Genomic DNA, 24714 nt, shown 5'->3' with positions numbered 1-24714 from the left:
ATTATTATTGTTGTTGTTGTTGTTGTTGTTATTATTATTACAGTTGTATATATACAAGTTCTAGAGAAGGCTGGGACAATCAAAGGGAAACTGGAGAAAGAATTAAAAGTCTTTTTATGCTGGGTGTTTTGATGCGACTAGGACATCACATCTTTCTCCCAATAATATAAAGGGTTTGTGGGTATGATTCATGAACCCATGAGCAACTGAGCATACAAGCCTTTACGAGGATGATGATGTAGAGAACCTCAGTTCTGACAAAAAGTATTATGGGTTGGCGGATCTTGCTGTTTGTTAATAAAGAATGTATTATTTAAAGAAAATAAGAAACAATTAGACTGCAAGAAACCCTGACACTGTGTAGATGTGCCTATAGATATGCCTATAAACAGATAACTCCAAGTGGCAGAAGATTAACTCTGAGCTCTCCAGATATTGATCAAGCTGTCAATACCATTTCCAAAGTTCTCCTGTGCCAAATTCAAGCAGCTTTGCCGGTTTCGATTCATACAGGCCAGTGTCGTGTCTTAATGGACTTCCCTTTTCCTGGTCCTAAAATTTCTGGTCAGCCAATTGATGTGCGCATCTACACTGCGTTTTTTCTTAAAATATCATATTCTTTTTTGTTTTTAGGTTGGGATTTTTTAAAGCATCTTGCAACCCTGGAAGCAACGAACCTAAAGGGAGCATCTTAAGAAGAAAGGCTTAAAGAGCACATGTGCGCATGAATAATTTGGCTCAAGGCTGAATCTGAAGGCAAGTACAGCCGGCATAATTTGTCTTCAGGGTTTTGCAAGCAGAAACGGGAGATAGCTGACTTATTTCCCAGTGATCCATAAAATCATACAGATTATAGTTTTGGGAGGCTTCTCAGTGGTCATCTGTTCCAACCAGAGATGTATGACTCTTACTCCCTCCAACATAATCTCTGTTTGAGTGATGCTCAGCTTCTGCTTCAATGCTTTTAGTAAAAGACATTCAATTTCTACCACCTTCTTAAGGTGCATCTACACTGTGGAATGAATGCAGTTTAACCCACCATGCTATGGAGCAGGGATCCCCAAACTAAGGCCAGGGGGCCGGATGCGGCCCTTCAAGGTCATTTACCTGGCCCCCGCCCTCAGTTTTATAATATAATATTTTTATATCAGTTTTAATAATATAACATATTAATCTATATATATAAAAGAGTGATGGCATCATGGCAATTCACAAAACAACAAAAGTACAGGCCCCCCAACCTCAAAATTTGACAACACAACCCATCATCCACGCCTCAAGGTTGATACAACAAAAAGAAAAGAAAAATAAAGTCCTAATTAGAGGGAGAGCAATAATTTTTTTTTATCCAATTGCTGCCAGTTTAGAGGGCTAATCTCTGCCCACTTGGTTGCCTAGCAACCAAGGGACAGCCAGGTTTCAGTTAGGGGACAGGCCAATTTAGGCCTCACTTAGACTTCTTCCACAGATTATCTAATTTGCACTGGATTATATGGCAGTGTAGACTCAAGGCCCTTCAACACAGCTATATAACCCATTTATAATCTTATATTATCTGCTTTGCACTGGATTCTCTTGACTCCACACTGCCATATAATCCACTTCAGTGTGCATTTTATACAGCTGTGAAGAAGGGGCCTCAGATAATCCAGTTCTGAGCAGATAATATAAGATTAGAAATATACAGTAGAGTCTCACTTATCCAACGTAAACAAGCCGGCAGGATAAGTGAATATGTTGGATAATAAGAAGGGATTCAGGAAAAGCCAATTAAACATCAAATTAGGTAATCGTTATACAAATTAAGCACCAAAACATCATATTATACAACAAATTTGACAGAAAAAGTAGTTCTATGCGCAGTAATGCTATGTAGTATTTACAGTAGAGTCTCACTTATCCAACACTCGCTTATCCAACGTTCTGGATTATCCAACGCATTTTTGTAGTCAATGCTTTCAATATATCGTGAAAAATTCATAAATACAGTAATTACTATATAGCATTACTGTGTACTGAACTACTTTTTCTGACAAATTTGTTGTCTAACATGATGTTTTGGTGCTTAATTTGTAAAATCATAACTTAATTTGATGTTTAATAGGGTTATCCTTAATTCCTCATTATCCAACATATTCGCTTATCCAACGTTCTGCCAGCCCGTTTATGTTGGATAAGTGAGACTCTACTGTACTGTATTTACAAATTTACCACTAAAATATCACAATGAATTTAAAACACTGACTACAAAAGCATTGATTATGAAAAGGCAGACTGCGTTGGATAATCCAGAACATTGTATAAGCGAATGTTGGATAAGTGAGATTCTTCTTTAATATGAAATAATTACTGGGACAGAATAATGCAGAACAATATAATCTCTAAAACCAGGACAGTAAATAAACAGGGGAATTCCAGACAGGAAACAATCAGGGCCAGCTAACACCTCCCAACAAAGTATTCCCATCATCAAAGTCTGGCAAATCATGTTTTCTCAGGGCCACAGACAGTAGAAGCACATAAAATATCGCAAACAACACCACTCTGAAAACAAGGGAATTCCAGACAGGAAACAATCAGGGCCAGCTAACACCTCCCAACAAAAAATTCACTCAGGGAGGAAACAGCCAGGCTTTAAAGCTGCAAGGCCATTACATCCTAATCATTTTTCCTAATTGTAGCATTCATACTTGCCTCCAACAAACAAAAAAAACCAATCAGAAATATTGTATATTCACAACCTTTAGGAAATAATACCCCCTGATGGCACAGCGTGTTAAAGCACTGAGCTGCTGAACTTCTGGACTGAAAGGCCACAGGTTTGAATTGGGGGAGTGGAGAGAGCCCCCACTGTTAGCTCCAGCTTCTGCCAACCCAGAAGTTCGAAAACATGCAAATGTGACTGCATCAATAGGTACTGCTCCGGCGGGAAGGTAACGCCGTTCCATGTAGTCATCCCACATGACCTTAGAGGAGTCTACGGACAACGCCGGCTCTTCGGCTTAGAAATGGAGATGAGCACCAACCTCCAGAGTCAGACATGACTGGACTTAATGTCAGGGGAAAACCTTTACCCTTCACCTTAACTACAACCAATTCCTCAATACTTTATTTCCCATACCACCAGACTTCGCCACAGCAACGCGTGGCCGGGCACAGCTAGTAATATAATATATTTAACACACTGGTGGCACAGTGTGTTAAGGCGCTGAGCTGCTGAACTTGCGGACCAAAAGGTCCCAGGTTCAAATAATAATAATAATAATAATAATAATAATAATAATAATAATAATAATTTTATTTTTATACCCCGCCCCATCTCCCCGAAGGGACTCGGGGCGGCTTACATGGGGCCTTCCCCAATAAAACAATCAAATATCAAAACACAGCAATAAAACAGTTATCCAATAAAAACATCAATTACAGTAAAAACAATCGTTAAAATCAACATAAAACATACAATATTAACACTGGAGACTAATTCATAGAACCCAGGCAAAGCGCAACATGTGCCGAAATGGGCCGAAATGGGGAAGGTAATTTCACAGTTGAAATGGACAAAGTGCAATATAGCATTGGCAACAAATCCCAGGAGTGGAGTGAGCGCCTGCTGTTAGTCCCAGCTCCTGCCAATCTAGCAGCTTGAAAACATGTAAATGTGAGTAGATCAATAGGTACTGCTCCGGCGGGAAGATAACAGTGCTCCATGCAGTCATGCCGGCCACATGACCTTGGAGGTGTCTATGGACAACACAGGCTCTTGGGCTTAGAAATGGAGATGAGCACCAACCCCCAGAGTCAGTCACAGCTGGACTTAACGTCAGAGAAAACCTTTACCTTTTTATAGACATATTATATTGATAATAATATTACCATGTTATACAGTATAATACTAATAATAATACCATATAATAATATTAATTATATGTTATATATTACATATAATATTACAGTATAGTGGTATAGTACAATATAGTAATATATAATGCTATTACAGTAGAGTCTCACTTATCCAACATAAACGGGCCAGCAGAATGTTGGATAAGCAAATATGTTGGATAATAAGGAGAGATTAAGAAAAAGCCTATTAAACATCAAAATACGTTATGATTTTACAAATTAAGCACCAAAACATCATGTTACACAACAAATTTGACAGAAAAAGTAGTTCATTACGCATTAATGCTATGTTGTAATTACTGTATTTACGAATTTAGCACCAAAATATCATGATATATTGAAAACAATGACTACAAAAATGCGTTGGATAATCCAGAACGTTGGATAAGTGAGTGTTGGATAAGTGAGACTCTACTGTATTGTGCTATGCTAATAATATAATATATTGCATGTACGTACAGCTGCTCTGAGTCCCCTTCAGGGTGAGAAGGGTGGGATATAAATGTAGTAAATAAATGTAGTAAATGAATAAATAAATAATTTTAGACCTAGGCTCGCCCAAAGTCTGAAATGACTTGAAGGCGCACAACAACAATCCTAATTAACTTGATTATCTCATTAGTCAGAAGCAGGCCCACACTTCCCATTGAAATCCTGATAGGTTTATGTTGGTTAAAATTGTTTTCATTTTTAAATATTGTATTGTTCTTTCATTGTTGTTGTTGTTTTGCATTACAAATAAGACATGTGCAGTGTGCATAGGAATTTGTTCGGGTTTTTTTTTTCAAATGATAATTCAGCCACTCAACTGTCTGAAGGATTGTGGACCGGCCCTCTGCTTTAAAAGTTTGAGGATCTCTGCTATGGAGACATGGGAGTTGTAATTTGGTGAGACATCAGCTCTTTTTGGCACAGAAAGTTAAAGGCCTCGGAGAACTACAAATCCCAGGATTGCATAGCATTGAGCCATGATAGTGTTGCCAAACTGCACTCGTTCTAGATGCATCCTGAGAGAGAAAAAGCCGTCTGTATTGTGTTGCTTTCCAGTTTTCCATGTGGGTGAGAGATAAGGAGCAGCCACTCATCTCTCAAAAGACAAAGATGAAACGAAGCGATGTCGTGTAAAAGCAAAGGGTTTTTTTTTTCTCCTTTTGCTGCATGTCAGGTTAGAAGCAAAGATGTCCTGGACACAGTCCAATTCTTTTGTCAGATTTGTCTCGCTGCTTTTGTCCTTGAAGAAAGAGAAACGCAGCGAACATTTGCGAAGGGCTGATGTTCACCCATCAGAGCCATCCATCTCAACAAAGCATTCCCATTGCAACAAAATAGAAGAGAATTTCAATCCTGTTCAGTTCTGAGAAGAATTTAGCAAGATTAATATTTTTTTTAGAAATGCTCGTATCCAAGTTAGAAAAAAATTAAGCGAAGAACCGAATGCAAAAGAAATCCAAACTGGCAGATTATATTCTTCCAGGTTTTGAATATCTGGGCCTTCAAGTGCTCTGTTATCTTATGGCTCAGTGCTACAAGATCATGGGATTTGTAGTTTGGTGAGACACCAGCACGTTTTGGCCTTGTAAAGGCCTTGTAAAATGACAACTCCCATGAATCCATAGCATTGAGTCATAGCTATTAAAGAGATGTCAAACAGCATTAATTCTACAGTTGTAGGGACCATAAGCCAGAAAATAGTAAACTTTTGCCTAACATAGTTTTGCCTCTGCATATATCATATAGCCTTTATATAGACAATATAAGCACTTTGTATGAACCAAAATAGTATATGCAACACAGGGCCTGTGCCCCTCCCTTCCTGTGAGCTGGTGCCTTTCTTCAGGAAGATCCAGAGAGAGAAGAAAGCTCAGAGTAAACAAGTTAGGTCATTGGTATCACTTGTGCCAAAATAGGTGTGGAACGTGGGGAAGATCCTCAGCCATTGGTCAATTCTAGATAAGCCAAGATATAAATTCTTTGTTTGCTACGCATATGTTGCGACGGCCATTTGCATTGTACGGACCCAGAAAATGTGGGTACCTACGGCTGTTTTGCCTTATCATCACGTGTGATAATAAAAAGCTTGTTTTATTGCTCTCCTGGAATTCTCTCCTTTACTCCCCCTCCGGGCTAGTCTCTAACACAGTGTGGATGCAGCAAGGAAAACTCAGAACTTTGCGAGTTCCAGTATTTGTTGGCAGTCTCCCATCCAAATACTTATCAGGGTTCACCTTGCTTAGCTTCCAAGATCTGATGGGGATCTGATGCCAATCTATTTTTTAAAATGAATTTTAAATTTACATTTTATGGGTATACATGGTTTTTAATTTCTTTGTCTGAATATATGCATTTCAATTGTCTTTTGTGTTATATTTGTATTTAAACGATGCTGTATCTCCACTGGAGCCATGAGAATTAGTGGGTGACAAATCTATTGGTATCATTATTTAGGCAGAGTAGTGTAGTTCATAATAATCTGTGTTGGACTCTTTAGCATTTACTCAGCAATGAATTTGAGTAGCAACCTCCTAACCTTTTGCATCTAAATAGCAGACAAGTACAACACAGCTCCACTTAACTGGACTGTAATCCACAAAAGCTAGACCTTTCTTCTTTCTTGTTAGTTTCAAAGGTGCTAAAACTGGCTAAACAGCTGGGTTTGCAAAGGAAATCAAACTCTACATACATCCCCAGATTTCCAGATGTTTGACTATAAGCAGTGTTCCCGGGCTTTGCCACCGAATGTTTCCTTCCAGACCCAGATACAATCTGTATTCCTGGCTCATGGCTGAAGGTGCTCTCAGCAAACTCTGTTTTTCAGAGAGCAAGTTTCATTGGCAGTAATACCTTTCAAAACTTTGCCAGAAGTCCAATCCAGAGATTAAACTCCAGAGATTGCTGTCTACCCTGGTGTAGCAGAGCCTACCAACCTAAACAGCAAGTACAGGGCTTCCAACAGATCAGAGCAGCCATTGTACCTCGTGGCTCAATGCCTCAGCCTGCATGCCTTTGCCTGGATGGTCTTCTCCGCTTTGGGAGATTGCTGTCCACTGAGGAAGTTCGGAGTAGTTCACTTGTGTGCTTTTTATTCCTTTTACTGTATGTTTCACTTCAAGAAGAGGGAGAGCAAGAGAGGGAGGGAGGCTGGAATTATATTACTTTCCAAGTGTCTAGGACTATGTGATGTATCAGTGAATAATGTGTGCAGATCTGAGTAGGGTGGCCTTTTGCAACTGACAGATGGTGATTTTGTCAGCGCCGATTATTTTTAAGTGCTGGCCAAGGTTTTAGGCACTGCGGTGAACCAATGTTGTGCAGCAGGAACCACAGGAAGATGGTGATGCAGTGTCATGTAATAAAGACTGCAGCAAGATAGGGTTGTGATTCAGCCTTTGCCTTTGTGTGACTCTGATGAGGATTCTGGGATGCAAGTGCATAATGATGGGATGAGTTTCAGGATGAGTTTCAAGATGACTCTGATGGGGATTATGGGATTCAGGTGCAGAGTGTTCCTGCTGTGGGAGATGAAGAGCAGGGAGTTTTTCCCACGGGAAGAAATGATGTTGTTTCTGATGATGGTTTTCAGGTGCAAGAAGCAGAAAGGGAGAGTAGCTCTGATAATACTAACGAGGGGCCTTGATGGCCTTAACGATGAGGCCGCTTCCCTCGATCGCGCTAGTCGGCTGGAATTTCGGGGGTTGCGCAGAAGCCTCCGAATAGCAAATAAGGGGGGGGGGTCAAAGGGATGAAATGCCTTCATCTCATGCTATTAAAACAGTCTGCTGAAAGGTAGATCTTTGTCAAAAGCAACTTTCTAGCTTGAGTGAAGAACCAAGTCTGCTTTCCTGTATCAAGTCTGCTTTCCTGTATTACCTCGTAGCCTGGATGTATTCTCATTTCTGGGACTTTGGCTTCCTTTGAAAGGATCTTGTTTCATGCCTATGCTTCTATGGATTTGATGATTACAGCCTTGTTTTGTAACTATATTTTGGAACTGAACTTTTACCTTTTATGAACTATTTTTCTGCTTATTTCCTAATAAACTATAAAAGACTAGGTCCTGTGTGCAGCCTGATGTCTTTAGCAAGGTGAAACTAACCTGAGGTGTGACAGATAGTAGACCATCGTGTGATGGGGACCTTCAATAGCAAGGGATGGGTTTACCACAGGGAGGTTGTTGGGAGCCTCACGTGACAAGGACAACAGAGAGGTGGTGATCAGCATCAGGCGATAGGGACTAGAGAGAAGTTCTAAAAAGATTCTTGAAAATGCAATTCATTGCTACCCCAAAGTCATGACTCTTCCCCCACCTTATTTCTTACCTTATACTTGTGCAACAAAACTTTCCTACAGCTCCAAAAGTGTAGCTCATGCCATTTAAAAAGAAAAATAAGACTTATAATTCATTCCTCCCAAACCCCATCCAAACCCTCACCTGCCACTACAAAGCAGGATGTTTCAAACAAAGCATTTGATTCGGGAGGGGGCAAATTGTACCCTTGACAAAGCATACATTGGTAATTTTCCATACTTTTCGGTGGGAGGAAACCTCACAGATTTGAATAGGAAAGCTGATGATAAGACTCTGAGCCCAAACTCCCACCCAAGTGCAATTTTGTTTCAGGAGGGGAAGTGGAAACATTTATTTTCAAATAATCACCTGCCTTCTAGATCTGCAGCAGAAACAACTCAAGCGAGAGTTCGCAGGCAACGTGACAGCAGACATTTGCTGTAAGGTCAGAGAACAGCGGATCCAGCGATAAAATTACCGAAAGACAAAAATTGCTCCTTTTTTGTCTTTGTTGATAGTTTCATTTTGCATTAATTCGGTTCCGCTATTGCAAAGTCAAACTGCTAGGTCAGTTTCTTTCTCTGTATTCCTTTGTTTTAAGAGACTGCAAGAATAGCAATTAGGAAGAGACCCATTTTATTGTCGCTGCAGTGATACCAAAAAAAAAAGGCATAAATTACCACAAAAGCTAGGGCTTGTTTTTGCCAAGGGATGTGAAAATACTCAGCCATAGTTGTGTAACATTTCTCAAAAATCCACAGGCATACTAACTCATCCTGGTTCACTGTCAGGCTGCAAATCTTTTTCCCATTCAAAGGTGAAAATCCATATGTATACAGTAGTGCACATGCCATCCTTCAAAGGGCACACATCCTTGTCCACAAGTTTATTGAAGTATATATGTTCACAGTTTTCAAATTAAAGTATTGTTAGTCATCCAGACTGCACAAAATCCATCACAAGCTTGCTTGCAGCTAAGGCAAGATGTATCCTCTTATGTTGCTGAAGACAGAAATGCATCATGAATATTTTTGTAGAGAAACTTTAAACTCTGTGAATACATATGTATGTGCCTTGAAATCACCTGTTGCCTTAGGTGCCTCCATGGATTTCATGGAGTTTCTTTAGACAAGGAATTTTTTTTCAGACAAAGAAGACTTGGAAGTAGTTTTGCCAGTTTCCTTTCGAATATACCACAGAGCACCTGATGTTCATTAATAGTCTTGTATCAAAGTACAAACCAGAATGACTTGACTTCGCTTCTGAAATCTGATGGCATCTGGTACCTTTAGGTATTTGGACCTTTGACATGTTAATGACCTACAAACAGACACTGTTTGGAAATGATATTCCAAGCTGTTTTTCCTTATTGATCACATTTGCCATCTTGACCTTGCTCTTGATGTCGCTTAGACACATGTATCCCAGTTTTCATTTGTGAAATGCTGAAGGATGTGTATGTAAACATCCCTTAGAGAAACACCAGAGGCACATGTTGGCTTTTCTAATAACCATACATTTGTTCAGGGACCAAGCATCCCCTTGAGCAGGCAAAACAAGGGGAAGAAGCATGTATATAGGCAGACGTTGCTAGTTTTGGGTTTGTCCTTCTTCCTATCCAAATAGATAGGAATGGCACAGCATTTCTAATCAAAGAAAAATACTGTTTGATGAACATGTGGTATATTAATAGCACCTGGTTATGACCATGAATGTCATGATGCAATATCTAAGGGAATATGGAAATGGCTGAGTTATAACCACGTTAGGGTTATTACAAAGGGGTTGTATCAGCCAGTGTCCCGAACTGATGACCTATCAGCAGGCGGCTATATAAGGAGGATGAAGAAATCCATCTTTCTTTCTCCTGTGTGACTCAGTGTGAGCATCTGCCTATGTTGTATGTGACTATCTGATGATGCTGGTTGTCTGCAAGTAAAAGAAAAATGAATCTACATATCATGATTGTACATTTGTATATATTGCAACAGTGAAAATTAAAGCCTCTGGACATTTTGGGCGAAACCTGAATTCGTGAGTTTACTAAACAGTGTGTGTAGATTTTAAATTGTATGGTGATACTCTTATGTTAAGCTGCTTTGTATCTCCTGCAGGAGATATAAAGTGGGATATTAATTAAATAATAATAGTATCAACAACAACAACAACAACAACAACAACAACAACAACAAGCAGTCAAAGAAGAAGAACATGCCCTGACAGAAGATGTAAAGCAAAGTGAAGAACCTGCTTTGATTGAAGTCAAAAATCAGAAATTCCTCAAAGCACAGCAGACAAAAAACCAGTACAAGAAAACCGCACTACAAACTAGAGCTGACAGCTGGCACAACAAAGCATTACATGGAAAGTTCCTTGACAAAATTGAAGGAAAAGCTGATAAGGAGAAAACTTGGCTATGGCTCACGAATGGGACCCTGAAGAAGGAGACAGAAGGCCTGATCCTTGCAGCCCAGGAGCAAGCCATCAGGACAAAGGCAATTCAGGCCAAGATCGAAAAATCAGCTGATGACCCAAAATGCAGATTGTGCAAGGAAGCTGATGAAACCATGGATCATGTCCTCAGCTGCTGTAAGAAAATCGCAGAGACAGACTACAAACAGAGGCACAACTATGTGGCCCAAATGATTCATTGGAACTTACTCCTCAAGTACCACCTCCCAGCAGAAAATAACTGGTGGGATCACAAACCTGCAAAGGTTGTAGAAAATGAGCACGCAAAGATACTGTGGGACTTCTGAATCCAGACTGACAAAGTTCTGGAACACAACACACCAGACATCACAGTTGTGGAAAAGAAAAAGGTTTGGATCATTGATGTTGCCATCCCAGGTGACAGTCGCATTGACGAAAAACAACAGGAAAAACTCAGCCGCTCTCAGGGCCTCAAGATTGAACTTCAAAGACTCTGGCAGAAACCAGTTCAGGTGGTCCCGGTGGTGATTGGCACACTGGGTGCCATGCCAAAAGATCTCAGCCGGCATTTGGAAACAATAGACATTGACAAAATTACGATCTGTCAACTGCAAAAGTCCACCCGACTGGGATCTGCACGCATCATCCGAAAATACATCACACAGTCCTAGACACTTGGGAAGTGTTCGACTTGTGATTTTGTGATACGAAATCCAGCATATCTATCTTGTTTGCTGTGTCATACAGCATCGCTGTGTCAATAACCTTTCGATGGGTGAAACATTCGGGGCTATGTCTGTTTTTATTGTTGTTTTATTGTTGTTTTTATTGTTTTTATTGTTATTTTAAAGCTAAGTGTATTGTTTTAATCTATTTCTGTAAACTGCTCCGAGTCAAACTGGGAGTAGCGGTATACAAGTCTAATAAATAAATAAATAAATAAATAATACAGTAGAGTCTCACTTATCCAACTTAAACGGGCTGGCAGAACGTTGGATAAGTGAATATGTTGGATAATAAGGAGGAATTAAGGAAAAGTCTATTAAACATCAAATTAGGTTATGATTTTACAAATTAAGCACCAAAACATCATGTTATACAACAAATTTGACAGAAAAAGTAGTTCAATACGCAGTAATGCTATGTAGTAATTACTGTATTTACGAATTTAGCACCAAAATATCACGATGTATTGAAAACATTGACTACAAAAATGCGTTGGACAATCCAGAACGTTGGATAAGCGAGTCTTGGATAAGTGAGACTCTACTGCAATAATAATAATAATAATAATAATAATAATAATAATAATAAGGGCAGATGCTGGCAATTTGACTCTGCTGATAGAAACACATTTGTTTGCTGTGATAGGACTCTGCTGTATATTTTGCTTGCATCTGGGACAATTGCAATCCAGCCTGTAGTAGTTCGAGAGGTTGTGATTTGGAAATTATAAAGCACTTCACGTACCAGCATCCTGAGACATACTCTGCCAAGCAAATGAAATACTGCTGCTTTCATCCCATTCTCAGCAACATCCTCACCGAAAACAACAGGGTTAGTGCCATCGCTCTGCCCTAGTAGTTGGATGCGATTGGCAGTCCAGCTACTCAGGACACCCAAGAACCTTTTAATGTCCATTAGTGTCGCCCATCAATGACTGGGTTTCTGTTCGGCATCACAAGGCACCATAGCTCACTATGATCTAATGAGCATCTCTCGTGTTTTCTCTTTGCTGCGTTCCCCCAGGAAATAGGTTGCTGAAACAGGGCAGGGAATGTGTGTCAAGGCACACAGCATACACTGTTCACGGCAGCGTCATGTTCTTGTTCCACCTACACTCTGCCGGTCTTCAGAAACAAGTTGTTGACACTGTCATCATTAGAGCCTGAGTTTCCTGTGTCTGGAAACCAAAATATCCCTAAAATGAAAAAGAAATTGCTACCAGTTTCTTACTTCTGTCTTTGGGGAAAGAGTGTCAGTGTCCACTGATTTTTCCCAATGGGAAAAAGAGAATGGAAAGAGGGGAAGGACTCGGCATACACTGGGCCCATGTAAAAGCTGCCTTTTCTCTTGATTCCTGAGATAAAAATAGGGCGCAAATTAATAAAATAACAATGTAAAAGGCAGACTCCGAGACACTTCCATGCTTGCTTTCTAATTGGCATTTGCCAGGACAGGTGCCTTGGAAATAACAATAAGGGAAAGCATAGAGTGACTATATTGACGGCTAGAGTCTCCTTCCCTGGAGGTTTTTAAACAGAATCTGTCAGGAAGGCTTTGAATATGTTTCCCTGCAAAGCCATGGTCCTTGGAATCCCTTCAACGCTGTGCTATGGTTTTATGACTGTCATCTATATTGTTGTGACTCAGCCTCAGAGTGACTCTGATGAGGATTTTGGGATACAGGTTCAGGATGAGGGGATCAGGTTCAGGATGAGTTTCAAGATGGCTCTGATGGGAATTATGGGATTCAGGTGCAGGGTGTTCCTGCTGTGGAAGATGGGAACAGGGAGGCTTTCCCACGGGAGGAAATGGTGTTGTTGATGCTGATGCTTCCCAGGTGCAAGAAGCAGAAAGGGAGAGCAGCTCCCAGCCTGATAACACTATCGAGTAGTTTGGCCTTGACAATACAGCATCTCTGGACCGGGACAGCCGCTTGGAATTTAGGCAGGTTCGCAGAAGTCTTAGAATAGCAAATAAGAGAGAGGTCAAAGGGCAAAGTAATGCCTTCATGTTATGCTATTAAAACAGTCTGCTGAGAAAGGAATCTTTGCCAAAGCAATGTCTTGTTTGAGTTAGAAGCAGCTCTTGCTTTCTTGGATTATCCTGTAATCAAGTTCATGGGACTATGTCATGTATTAATGGAACCTTGTTTTATGCCTAAGGTTTTCTTGGATTAATCTATATAGCCTCGGTTTTGTAACAATCTTTTGGATCTTTACTTTTGCTTTTTAAGAACTATTTATTTCCTATTTCCCAATAAACTACAAAAGACTTCAACCTGTGTGCAGCCTGGTGTGTTCAGCAAGGTGAAGCTATCCTGAGGTGCGACATATATCTAGCCCGGAGATAAGGGCGGAAACCCAAGGGGAAAGAGGGATTATTTTTTTCCCTTCCTTCTTGACTACTTTAACAAAAGTATAGACAGCTGGAAAAACATCTGCTTTTTACAGGGACATTGCATAAGCAAAGTTTTCCCCTATTCCTCCTTGTTTCTTTCTGCCATCAGAGCTCCTTTAGGAGAGAGAGAAACTATGTGGATGTGTGACTAGCCCCCTTTCCTTCATTTACTATGTATTTGCAGATATTCCAGTGTCCTCCAAAAAAATCTGAAATCCAAAAAGGCCTGGTAACAAAGAGTTCACATAAGGGACACTCATCATCCTCTTCCTCAGCATCATCATTACTATCACCAAAACTAGCAAATCAAATATTTTATTACCGTCATAGACCAGCATAAGGAGAGTGGGTTACAGTCTCCTAAAAGCATTGTACATTAAAATATAAAAAACTAGAAACAGAGGTATGTCGAAGGCTAATGCACAAAAACTATTTAGAGAAGGGAAGGGACTAGAAAGGGAGGAAGATTGATGGAGGGGTGGGGGCATTCAGGGCACAAGTCTAGAGGGGGGGGGGCAATGACTTACATTTGCTGTGGAACTCATTCCCCAATGAGATTAGATCAGCCCCCTCCCTCCTGGCATTTAGAAAGCAGCCCAAAACTAAGCTGTGTAAACAGGCAGTTGATGAATAACACCAGTGTACACAAGCAGCTAAAGAACATCATGGGATCCATGCAATGTTTAAATGTATTAATGCTTAATGTTTTATCATTATGCTGCTGGCATATATAGTTTTTAATGATTTCATTTATGGCCATATGTGATCGTTTTAGATGTGTAATGTTTTGATGGGTTTATATGGATGGTGAAGCATTAAATCTTTGCCACGTGTAATGCTGTACATTTGAGTCCGTCCCCCATGGGTGAGAAAAGTGGTCTATTAATTAATAAATTAACTAACTGAATTGGTATCTGAGAGCAGCAGGGTGGTGTAAAATTATCCTGAACGACCCAGGTATTTATATAGCAAAGGTACAATGAGTTTGGATCAAAATGTCCCTGTAGAACAGGCACTGGATCAGTGGTTTCTATCTGACCCGAGTCGCAAGGGCAGAGTCTCTCTGGGTAGGTATTGTGACTCAGCCTTTGTGTGATTATGATGAAGATTCTGGGATGCAGTTTCAAGATGATGGGATTCAGGTTCAGGATGAGTTTCAAGATGACTCTGATGGGAATTATGGGATTCAGGTGCAGGGTGTTCATGCTGTGGAAAATGAGGAGCAAGGAGGCTTTCCCACGGGAAGATATGATGTTGTTAAGGTGCAAGAAGCAGGAAGGGAGAGTAGCTCTCAGCCTCAGCCTGATAACACTAATGAGGCCTGTGGCCTTGACGATGGGGCCACATCTCTGTATCGAGCTAGTCATTTGGAATTTCGGGGGTTCGCAGAAGTCTTAGAATAGCAAATAAGAGGGAGGTCAAGGGGCAAAGAAATGCCTTCATGTTATGCTATTAAAGCAGTCGGCTGAGAGGGAAATCTTTGTCAAAGCAATTTCCTTGCTTTGACTGCTTTCCTGTGCTATCTTATGGCTTGGATGTATCCTTGCTTCCGGGACTTTGGTGTCTATTGAAAGGACTTTGCTTTATGTCTATTGTTTCTATGGATTTGTTTCTTACAGCCTTGTTTTTGCAACTATCTTTTGGAACTAAACTCGTGTCTTTTATGAACTGCCTTTTCCCTGTTTCCTAATAAACTACAAAAGACTACATTCTGTGTGCAGCCTGGTGTCTTTAGCAAGGTGAAGCTAACCTGAGGTGCTACAGTGGGGGGTCTTCCAGTATCGGCCCCGAGTACAGCTGATGGAAGGGCATGACACTGAGCCAGGGTGAAGGCCCTCCGATGATTGGGAACTTCTAGATTTGTTAAATGACATTGGGGAGGTGAGATATCTGCTGGCTTCATTGACAATAAAGATTGGGGTGTAGGCTAGACCCAACTGGCGCTCTGTGTCTCAGATATGTTGTTTGATAGTGCTTTGACTTGATCGTATTCCATACTGAGTAGCAACTCCAGAGGGAAGCCCAGTAATGATATTTTCGTTGCTACTGCCTGTTTCCATGTAGACTGGAAGTCGTCCTTAATGGTTAGTGGGGTGAGACCAAGATGGCAACCAACTAGTAGCTCCTGAATTAAGCTCCTGAATGAAGAGCAGCTCACACCAGATTACCCATGATCCAGTTTAAAATGCCAACCAGGGGATAGAAAACCCGGACCAGCCCCAGCAATTAAACGGGGACCCACAAATCACCCAAAACAGAAAAAAAGATGAGAATTGACACATTTCATCCACAGAGACAAAGAAAATTGTACGTAGGTTCTCCTGAACCACCTACCATAAATCCAGCAAGAACTAGACCGGCCTTCATGCCTTTGAGGGTCCAGCCCAGAATATTCTCCAGAGCAGAGAAGTAACAGAGATAAGCTCTTGAATCACTTACCCGCCTCCCTCCTAAAATACAATATTTCCCCAAAATACATCAATCCGCCTTGTGAAACTATGATACAAAACTATCATAATCTTCTTGGTTTCCCAGTGTTCCAGAAGTTACTAAACAGAATTATGAGCCATCATTGATTCAGATTCTCTCCAAGAATCTTTGAATTGATGAGATACTATGAAATAATGTGTATGGTTCCAAGCAGTGTCCTTTTTGACAATCATATTGTGAGCCCATCTATGGTGATTTCATTCAAATATTTAATCAATCTGTTTAGAATTATTCCCTAAGCTGTAATTGCCACAGAAACGACCACGGTGGCTTATTTTTTCTCCCCAGAGAAACTGAATCTCAAGATGTATGCCTTAAAATTCAATCATCTTTCCTTTCTCTTTAACTTCTCCAAGATTGTTCTCTGTTTCTCATCCACAGTTATGTCTGTCCGGCATATTAAGCCATAATTGTTTCTCAATTGGAACCTTAGAATCATGCAAGATTTTTGACACTGCTATTTTGCACCCTTGCGGATCGTAAAAGGCATGACAAAATGAAATTATGGATCATTAGTGAATTGGCCTCTATCTTGGAACGTATAAATTGGCAAAGTATTGTCGGCTAATGTGCCATGTCCTACCTACAGCAATTGTATTCAGATGTTTTATCCATCTGTTTGGAATTCTTTCTATTCCCACTCCTATCACATCACCATCACCAACAGCGTTATTTAAAAGGTCAGAAGTTAAAATACATTTATGCTCTTTAATCCCATTGTCTTTCAGCAAACCTTCCTCCCCTCACCAACCCACAGACAATCATCCCACAAAAGCCTCGACTGAATCATTTCTGTGAATTTTTGACAACAAGAACCAGAAGTTGGAGATATCCATACACATAATAAAAGTGAAAATATGTATGTGTGTATGTGGCTGGGGAGTCCACTTAGACAAGCTCCTGACTCCACAAATATCTATAGCTCCCACTACTCAGGAGAAACCAATGGTCCTCCCTCCAACGACATTGCAGGTTATAGCGAGCGCCGTGAACATGTCCAAGAGTCCTGACAATGTCCTCCACAAACACCATACTGACATCCAACCAAGTGAAGGCTTTCATATGGGGACAATTTCATCCTGGATTTTCTGTTTTTCCTCCACCACAGACATCCCAGTGTTCCTTACTTTCCCCATTGGTGTGGAATTTGCATAATCCCGCCCACTGCCTCTCCCTTAACCCTTTCCTATTCTTTTCTATGGCTTACAGCAACAGAGAAACTGATCAGCAACTGAACATATTGGAGAATTTTGGAGAGAATTCACCATGATTTGTAGGACTTGTAGGTACTGGGATGTATAGTTCACCTTCAATCTAAGAGCACTCTGAACTCCACTAACTATGGACCTGGAACTAACTTGGCATACAGAACCCCCATGACCAATAAAAAATACTGAGGGTCTTTGGAGAGATTTATAGGAGTTGTAGTTCACCTACATCCAGAGAGCACTATGAACTATGTATTGCTGTTTAGTATATTTATATGAATTTTATATGTTGTACGCTGCTTTGAATCCCACCCATAGGAGAAAATTGGGATAGAAATGAATTAATAATAATAATAATAATAATAATAATAATAATAATAATAATACCAGTACAAGAACATCGCATTACAAACTAGAGCTGACAGCTGGCACAACAAAACATTGCATGGAAAGTTCCTTGACAAAATTGAAGGAAAAGCTGATAAGGAGAAGACCTGGCTCTGGCTCACGAATGGGACCCTGAAGAAGGAGACAGAAGGCCTGATCCTTGCAGCCCAGGAGCAAGACATCAGAACAAATGCAATTAAGGCCAAGATCGAAAAATCAGCTGATGACCCAAAATGCAGACTGTGCAAGGAAGCTGACGAAACCATTGATCATACCCTCAGCTGCTGTAAGAAAATTGCGCAGACAGACTACAAACAGAGGCACAACTATGTGGCCCAAATGATTCATTGGAATTTCTGCCTCAAGTCCCACCTCCCAGCAGCAAAGAACTGGTGGGATCACAAACCTGCAAAAGTATTGGAAAACGAGCACGCAAAGATACTGTGGGACTTCCAAATCCAGACTGACAAAGTTCTGGAACACAACACACCAGACATCACAGTTGTGGAAAAGAAAGAGGTTTGGATCATTGATGTTGCCATCCCAGGTGACAGTCGGATTGACAAAAAACAACAGGAAAAACTCAGCCACTATCAGGACCTCAAGACTGAACTTCAAAGACTCTGGCAGAAACCAGTGCAGGTGGTCCCGGTGGTGATCGGCACATTGGGTGCCGTGCCAAAAGATCTCAGTCGGCAGTTGGAAACAATAGACATTGACAAAATTACGATCTGCCAACTGCAAAAGGCCACCCGACTGGGATCTGCGCACATCATCCGAAAATACATCACACAGTCCTAAACGCTTGGGAAGTGTTCAACTTGTGATTTTGTGAAACGAAATCCAGCATATCTATCTCGTTTGCTGTGTCAGACAATAATAATAATAACCCAAACAATGATGGTTTTGGACCAAACTTGGCATGCATACCCGATATGCCCAAATTTGAACGCTGGTGGGTTTTGAGGGGAATTGGCCTGCACATTTTGGACTTGTAGGTACTGGGATTTATAGTTTACCTGCAATCTATGAGTGCTCTGAACTCCACCAAATTTGGAATTGGACCAACTTGACACACAGAGCCTACATGACCAGCAAAAAATACTGGAGGTCTTTGGGGAAAATTCACCTTGATTTAGAGGAGTTGTAGTTCACTCAAAGACTATAACAATTTCATAGCATTGAGCCATGCTAGTTCAAATGGTGTCAAACTGCATTAATTCTATAGAGTAGCTGCACTTTAGAGGGCTAGTGTCACAACGGTAAGGTCAACTGAGGACGCTTAATGCCTTATTTTCCTTTCTATGCAGTCTCGTGTGTTACGGTCTTGTGTCATTTAAGGCATTGAAATGTATAGAGCAATTCAAGCACTGTAACGCAATTGCAAAGCACTGCTAGCTTTCCGATTCTGTCCCTTGACCCGACACGCCGTGGTTCTCTCACCTCATAATGAGCCACACGTTGAGATTCCGATATTAGCTGAGCGCTGCACACTTTGCAGTAACTTTCCGTGAACAGGTCTTGGTCAATATCCGATGACTTCATCTGCTTCCGGGAAGACAAAGAATAAAAAGAAAGAAAGACATGAATAATTGTTGTTGTTGCCGGGCCCCGTAATTGCTGCAAATTTAGAACATCATTTCACAATGATCCATGAAAAGAGCTGAGCAACGATCTTTTATTTTTCTAGGGGAGAGTGGCAGATAAAGCCCAAATTGGCATTGCAATTGAATTAGACTGTATAAAAACAAGTGTGAGCAATTATTCAGAATGTGGAATTGCAGGCTCGCCGAGCATTAGCCATCAGCATGCTTTGCAATCCCACCAATCTTGGGAGATTTGCAAGTAAGCAAAAAGTTATGGTCTGGAACTTTTGACGGAGTTACACAGAAACTTTGCTTAAAACAGAGAGTTGTTTTGAGTCGGGACTGAAAAAGCAACTGCTTTCTATCCCCATTATAAAGAAAGATGCCATATGCAATGTTCAATTCTATGGTTCTGCAGTTCAAAAACCATCCAGACCCTCAGTCTATCTATCTTCTCTTCTTTAACATTGTGACTCCCTTTGAAAGCAAAATAGTATGCATTTCCAAAGAGTTTTAAGATCCTTCCTGTATCCACTGGCCAAATAGCTAGCTAGCTATAAATTGAATTAATTGAATTAAGACCACCTGTTGAGTTTGCATGCAAGCAAGATATAAACCAGCGCATATGCTTGTTACTAGAGAATTTTATGCTGGGATTGTGTACTTGTTTGCTTATTTATTACATACCATAGTGGCTCCCGAGACGGTTGGCAATAAAGCCAAATTAAAACAATTCACCATTAAAGAAACCCCAAGCTAAAAATCAGCCTACTAACAAAACAGATGAATAGTCTAACACCATAGTAGCAAAATATAAATCACATAGAAACATAGTGCCCTTCCACACAGACATATAACTCAGAATATCAAGGCAGATAATCCACAATATCTGCTTTGAACTGGATTATCTGAGTCCACCCTGCCATGCAGTTTAATGTGTGTTTTATACAGCTGTGTGGAAGGGACCTCGGGGATTTTAGAGTGTCCCAGTTTTAGTGGCAATGTTCCAAACCATTGTGTCATGAGCAGAAAGCTTTTAAGATTGAGTCTTCAGAGCACACACTCATACACATCCCAGAGCACATACTCACTACAACTGAAGAGGTCTCCTGTAACTTTGTTGTCAACCAGTACGCACTGAATGTCCTTCTTCTATACAACCATTATAGTTTCTGGAACTCGCTCTGGTTTTCCATCTGGAAGCCCTACTTAGGCTAGGTTATGGATAGGAATCATGTGGCTCTCTAGATGTTGGACTACACATCTCATCAGATCTTGTCAACATAGACAACACTGCTCGGAGTTGTGATTCAACATCTGGAGGTCTCCACAATTCCCACTTCTGGCTCAATAACTACAGGTCTCCATGATTCCTGGTTCAATATTGGGAAGTCTCAATTATTCCGACTCCCAGTTCAAAATCTGGAGATCTCCATGATTCCTGATTCAACATTGGAAAGTCTCAATGATTCCTGCTCCTGGTTCAACTCTGGGGGTCTCCATGATTCCTGGTTCAACATTGGAAAGTCGCCATGATTCCCACTCCCGGTTCAACATCTGAAAGTCTCCATGATCCCCACTTCTGATTCAACATCTGGAGGTCTCCATGATTCCTGGTTCAATATTGGGAAGTCTCAGTTATTCCCACTCTCACCTCAAAATCTGGAGGTCTCCATGATTCCTGATTCAACACTGGAAAGTCTCCATGATTCCCACTCCCAGTTCAATCATGGAAGTCTCCATGATTACTGGTTCAACATTGGAAAGTCTCAATGATTCCTGCTCCTGGTTCAACATCTGGGGGTCTCCATGATTCCTGGTTCAACATTGGAAAGTCTCCATGATTCCCGCTCCTGGTTCAACATCTGGAGGTCTCCATGATCCCCACTTCTGATTCAACATCTGGAGGTCTCCATGATTCCTGGTTCAACAGTGGGAGGTCTCCATGATTCCCACTCCTGTTTAAACATCTGGAGGTCCCCATGATCCCCATTTCTAGTTAAACATCTGCAGGTCTTCATGATTCCTGGTTCCACACTGGAAAGTCTCCATGATACCCACTCTTGGTTCAATATCTGGAGCTCTCCATATGGATAGTGGATAGTAGCAAATCAATAGGATCTGCTACTATCCGCATTTTTGGTACCCATGTGAACTCTGGCAATGAATCCTCAAAGGATATAGGGATTGTACTGTAGTTTAACCTAAACATTGGAAAGTCTCAATTATTCCCACTCCCAGTTTAACATCTGGAGGTCTCCATGCTTCCTGGTTCAATGTTGGGAAGTCTCCATGATTCCCACTCTGGGTTCTACATCTGAAGGTCTCCATGATTCCCACTCCTGGTTCAATATCTGGAGATCTCCATGGATTCCCACTCCTGGAGTAAATGGTCTTTCAAGCTCCAACTTTTGTCCAAAGAAAACAAAGGTCCAAGGGGAGTCTGTGGAGGCCTCTTCAACCTCTAGCCTTCACTCACATCTCTTTCATTTGCTTTTAGTTGCATTACTGTTTTATCTAAAACCTTACAGAGTTAGTTGGATGCTTTTAAAAAGTAAGAGTCAACTATTTTTTTTCTTTTGAGAACACATGTTCATATCATCTGGCTGGGTAGGAGGTTCAATCTGGCAAAATGGCAAAGCTTCTGGAGGCCCCAGATCCAACATTAAAAGCAGCAGAAGGCCATGAAGACAAATAAGGGAACTGTGTCATCACTTGTTAAGTGAAGAATAAATGGAGGAGTGGTTGACAGCAAGGAGCAGATGGGATGATGGGCAGAAGTCCAATTCTAGTCTCAATCGGGCTCGGCCCCATTGAAATGTTTGGGCTCTGTCAGTCACCACTTGCATAAGTCCCATTGATTTCATTGGATCTACTCTGGTTGGAATTAAAATTGGATTTAGCCTGGTAATTGGGTTTCAAGTCAGTTGAAGAAGTCAGCTAGAGGTGGGCGTTGAAAGTGAACAGCTGGAGACAGGACAGAAAGAGATTTAGTTGAATTTGGCAGAAGAGAAGGAGGAAAATTGGAGGGAACAGAGTTGAAAATAGTCATAATTAAGTTGGGAGAAGTCAGCAAAAGGAATTAGTGGGGTGCGTGGTGTTGAAATAAGATTATCAGATCAAATTGTTACTTGTTTTTCTCTATCAGATGAGTCCTTGATCTAGAGATGGTTATGGCCCTGAGCTTGGAAAAATGCATTTATTGTGTAGAAATTCATTCTCAGCTTTGTGAAACGTGTAGATACCATACAGGTGTCTGGTGCTTTAGGGACATTGGCTTTTGAAAGTAGCAAAGCTGAAATATGCTGATTTTTTCTTTCTTTCAGGGTTGCTGTGAAATCATAGAGCCTTCGACTTCAAGTTATTACTGTTGAGTGACTTGCATACGGTGCATTTAGCTTCAATCATTGTAATTTCGTTTACACGACCAAATTTGCCTGTGGAAAATATTGTAATTTAAATTGGTTTGCTGTTTTTCAGAAGTTTCGTGACATACTTTCTTAGGCAAATATTATACCTGGAGATTATTTTTGCCACCGGCAACAAGGAGACCATGTGGTGCAGTGGTTTGAGCACTGAATTATGACTCTGGAAAACAGGATTTGCATCCTTGCTTGGCCATGAAATCCCATGGAATGTCCTTGGGCAAGTCACACTCTCTCGGCCACATAGGAATAGGAATGACAAACTCCCTCTGAATAAATCTCACAAAGAAAACAGCATGACTTAAGATCTCCATAAGTTGGAAATCATTCAATGGTATGCAATAACAAATGCATAGTTATTTCCCCAGAAAACTCTCTTATAGTGACCATTGCACAAACAGCTTCTGCCCACCACATGCTATTTATTTTCTTTCTTTCTCTGTCCATGCAGAAGAGAATTGGCTACATTCCTGCACCATTTGGTAGCTTCCTTGACTCAAAGGAGGTCTGTCAACCTGGCCCTCTCTCACATCAAAATGGTCATCCTTGTTATGCCTCACTCCCTGATGTATTTTGCTTCAGGAGATGCTGCCTGAAACAGATGCTGGGATGACCTTTTCAGTTCCCATTTCATCTCTCTGTCTCCTGTTCTTTCACACACAAACACACATTGGGTGCATCTACACTGTAGAATGCATGCAATTTGACACCACTTTTAAGTCCCATGGCTCATGGAACAGAGGCTCCAACAACTCGAGGACCGTATTAAGACCCTTAAGGACATTCAGGAACTCGAGCTCTTCTTGGACAGCACACAACACACTGTCCTAGATATGCAACCCACATCACACCAACATCAGCATGATAGGGAGATCTCCCTTATGAGGAGATCAATTCAAATGTGAACAACCCTCAGGCTTGGAAGGAGGTAACCGGTAGAAAGAGACAGAGGACCAGACAGCCTCCTCAGAATACTTCTGCTCATCTTGAGTTACACAACAGATTCCAGATTCTTACACCACTAACATCTGATCAGGAAACACATCATGTGGAGGACCACAATTACTGAGATACCACTCAGTGGACCACCCTTGATCAATGTGCGGGGGATAGCCCTGATGAGGACAACGCTTCACCACATTCACACTTACACAGTCATGCAGATGTTCCATCCCCAATCGTAGACCAGGCGCAACAGGAACACACTCAGGAAAGTGATGGGCTCTTGGACACATCTCAATGGATTGTCCTTGATGAATGCACCGGGGATGTCGAGGAGAGGACAACACTTTACATCTACACAATACAACAGGAACATTTTACAGGGGACCTACACACTACCTTGCACAAAAGGGACCCTGTCAATCCTCAAAGGAAACAGGTTTTGGTAGTAGGTGACTCCCTCCTTAGAGGAACAGAAGCCATCATTTCCAGACTGGAGAAACATGCTGCCTCCTGGGGACAAAAATACACCATGTCACTCAGAGGCTCACCAGGCTCCTAAAGCCCCATCACCTCCCCCCCCCCCATATTGATTCAGGTAGGAACCCATGATACTGCTAGGCATACTTTTCAAAAGATCACAAATGACTTTTGAGCTCTTGGAACAAAGCTAAAACTGTGTAATGCACATATGGTCTTTTCATCCCGCCTCCCCGTTGTAGGATGTGGCCCTACAATGACCAGAAAAATAGTACAGGTCAATAACAGGCTCAGAAAATGGTATCAGGAGGAGGCTTTAGCTTCCTCAACCATGGCCTGCTTTTCTAAGAGGACAGCCTACTGGCAAGGGATGGGGTGCATCTCACACAAGTCGGAAAACTCTTTTTTGCTCACAGACTTGCAAACCTCATTAGGTGCACTTTAAATCAGGTCCA

The 24714-nt window shown here is 41.1% G+C and overlaps 1 protein-coding gene across 8 annotated transcripts in view; it reads right to left on the bottom strand.

Annotated features, from left to right (window-relative positions):
* Positions 1-24714, bottom strand: part of zmat4 (zinc finger matrin-type 4) — a 221977-nt gene that overhangs the window by 126365 nt on the left and 70898 nt on the right. For 5 of the 8 annotated variants that reach the window (XM_062960821.1, XM_062960824.1, XM_062960816.1 and 2 more), the window contains exon 2: positions 19270-19371. The exons of 1 other annotated variant lie outside the window; for it this stretch is intronic. In XM_062960821.1, the coding sequence (XP_062816891.1) occupies positions 19270-19371 (102 nt within the window). Of the gene's footprint in view, positions 1-19269; positions 19375-24178; positions 24293-24714 lie in introns of all 8 variants that reach the window. 2 more of the 8 variants (XM_062960818.1, XM_062960817.1) reach the window with 2 other exon arrangements.

This window comes from Anolis carolinensis, unplaced genomic scaffold, assembly GCF_035594765.1.
Source record: "Anolis carolinensis isolate JA03-04 unplaced genomic scaffold, rAnoCar3.1.pri scaffold_8, whole genome shotgun sequence".
NCBI lineage: Eukaryota > Metazoa > Chordata > Lepidosauria > Squamata > Dactyloidae > Anolis > Anolis carolinensis.
This window is presented reverse-complemented; position numbering and strand designations above follow the sequence as displayed.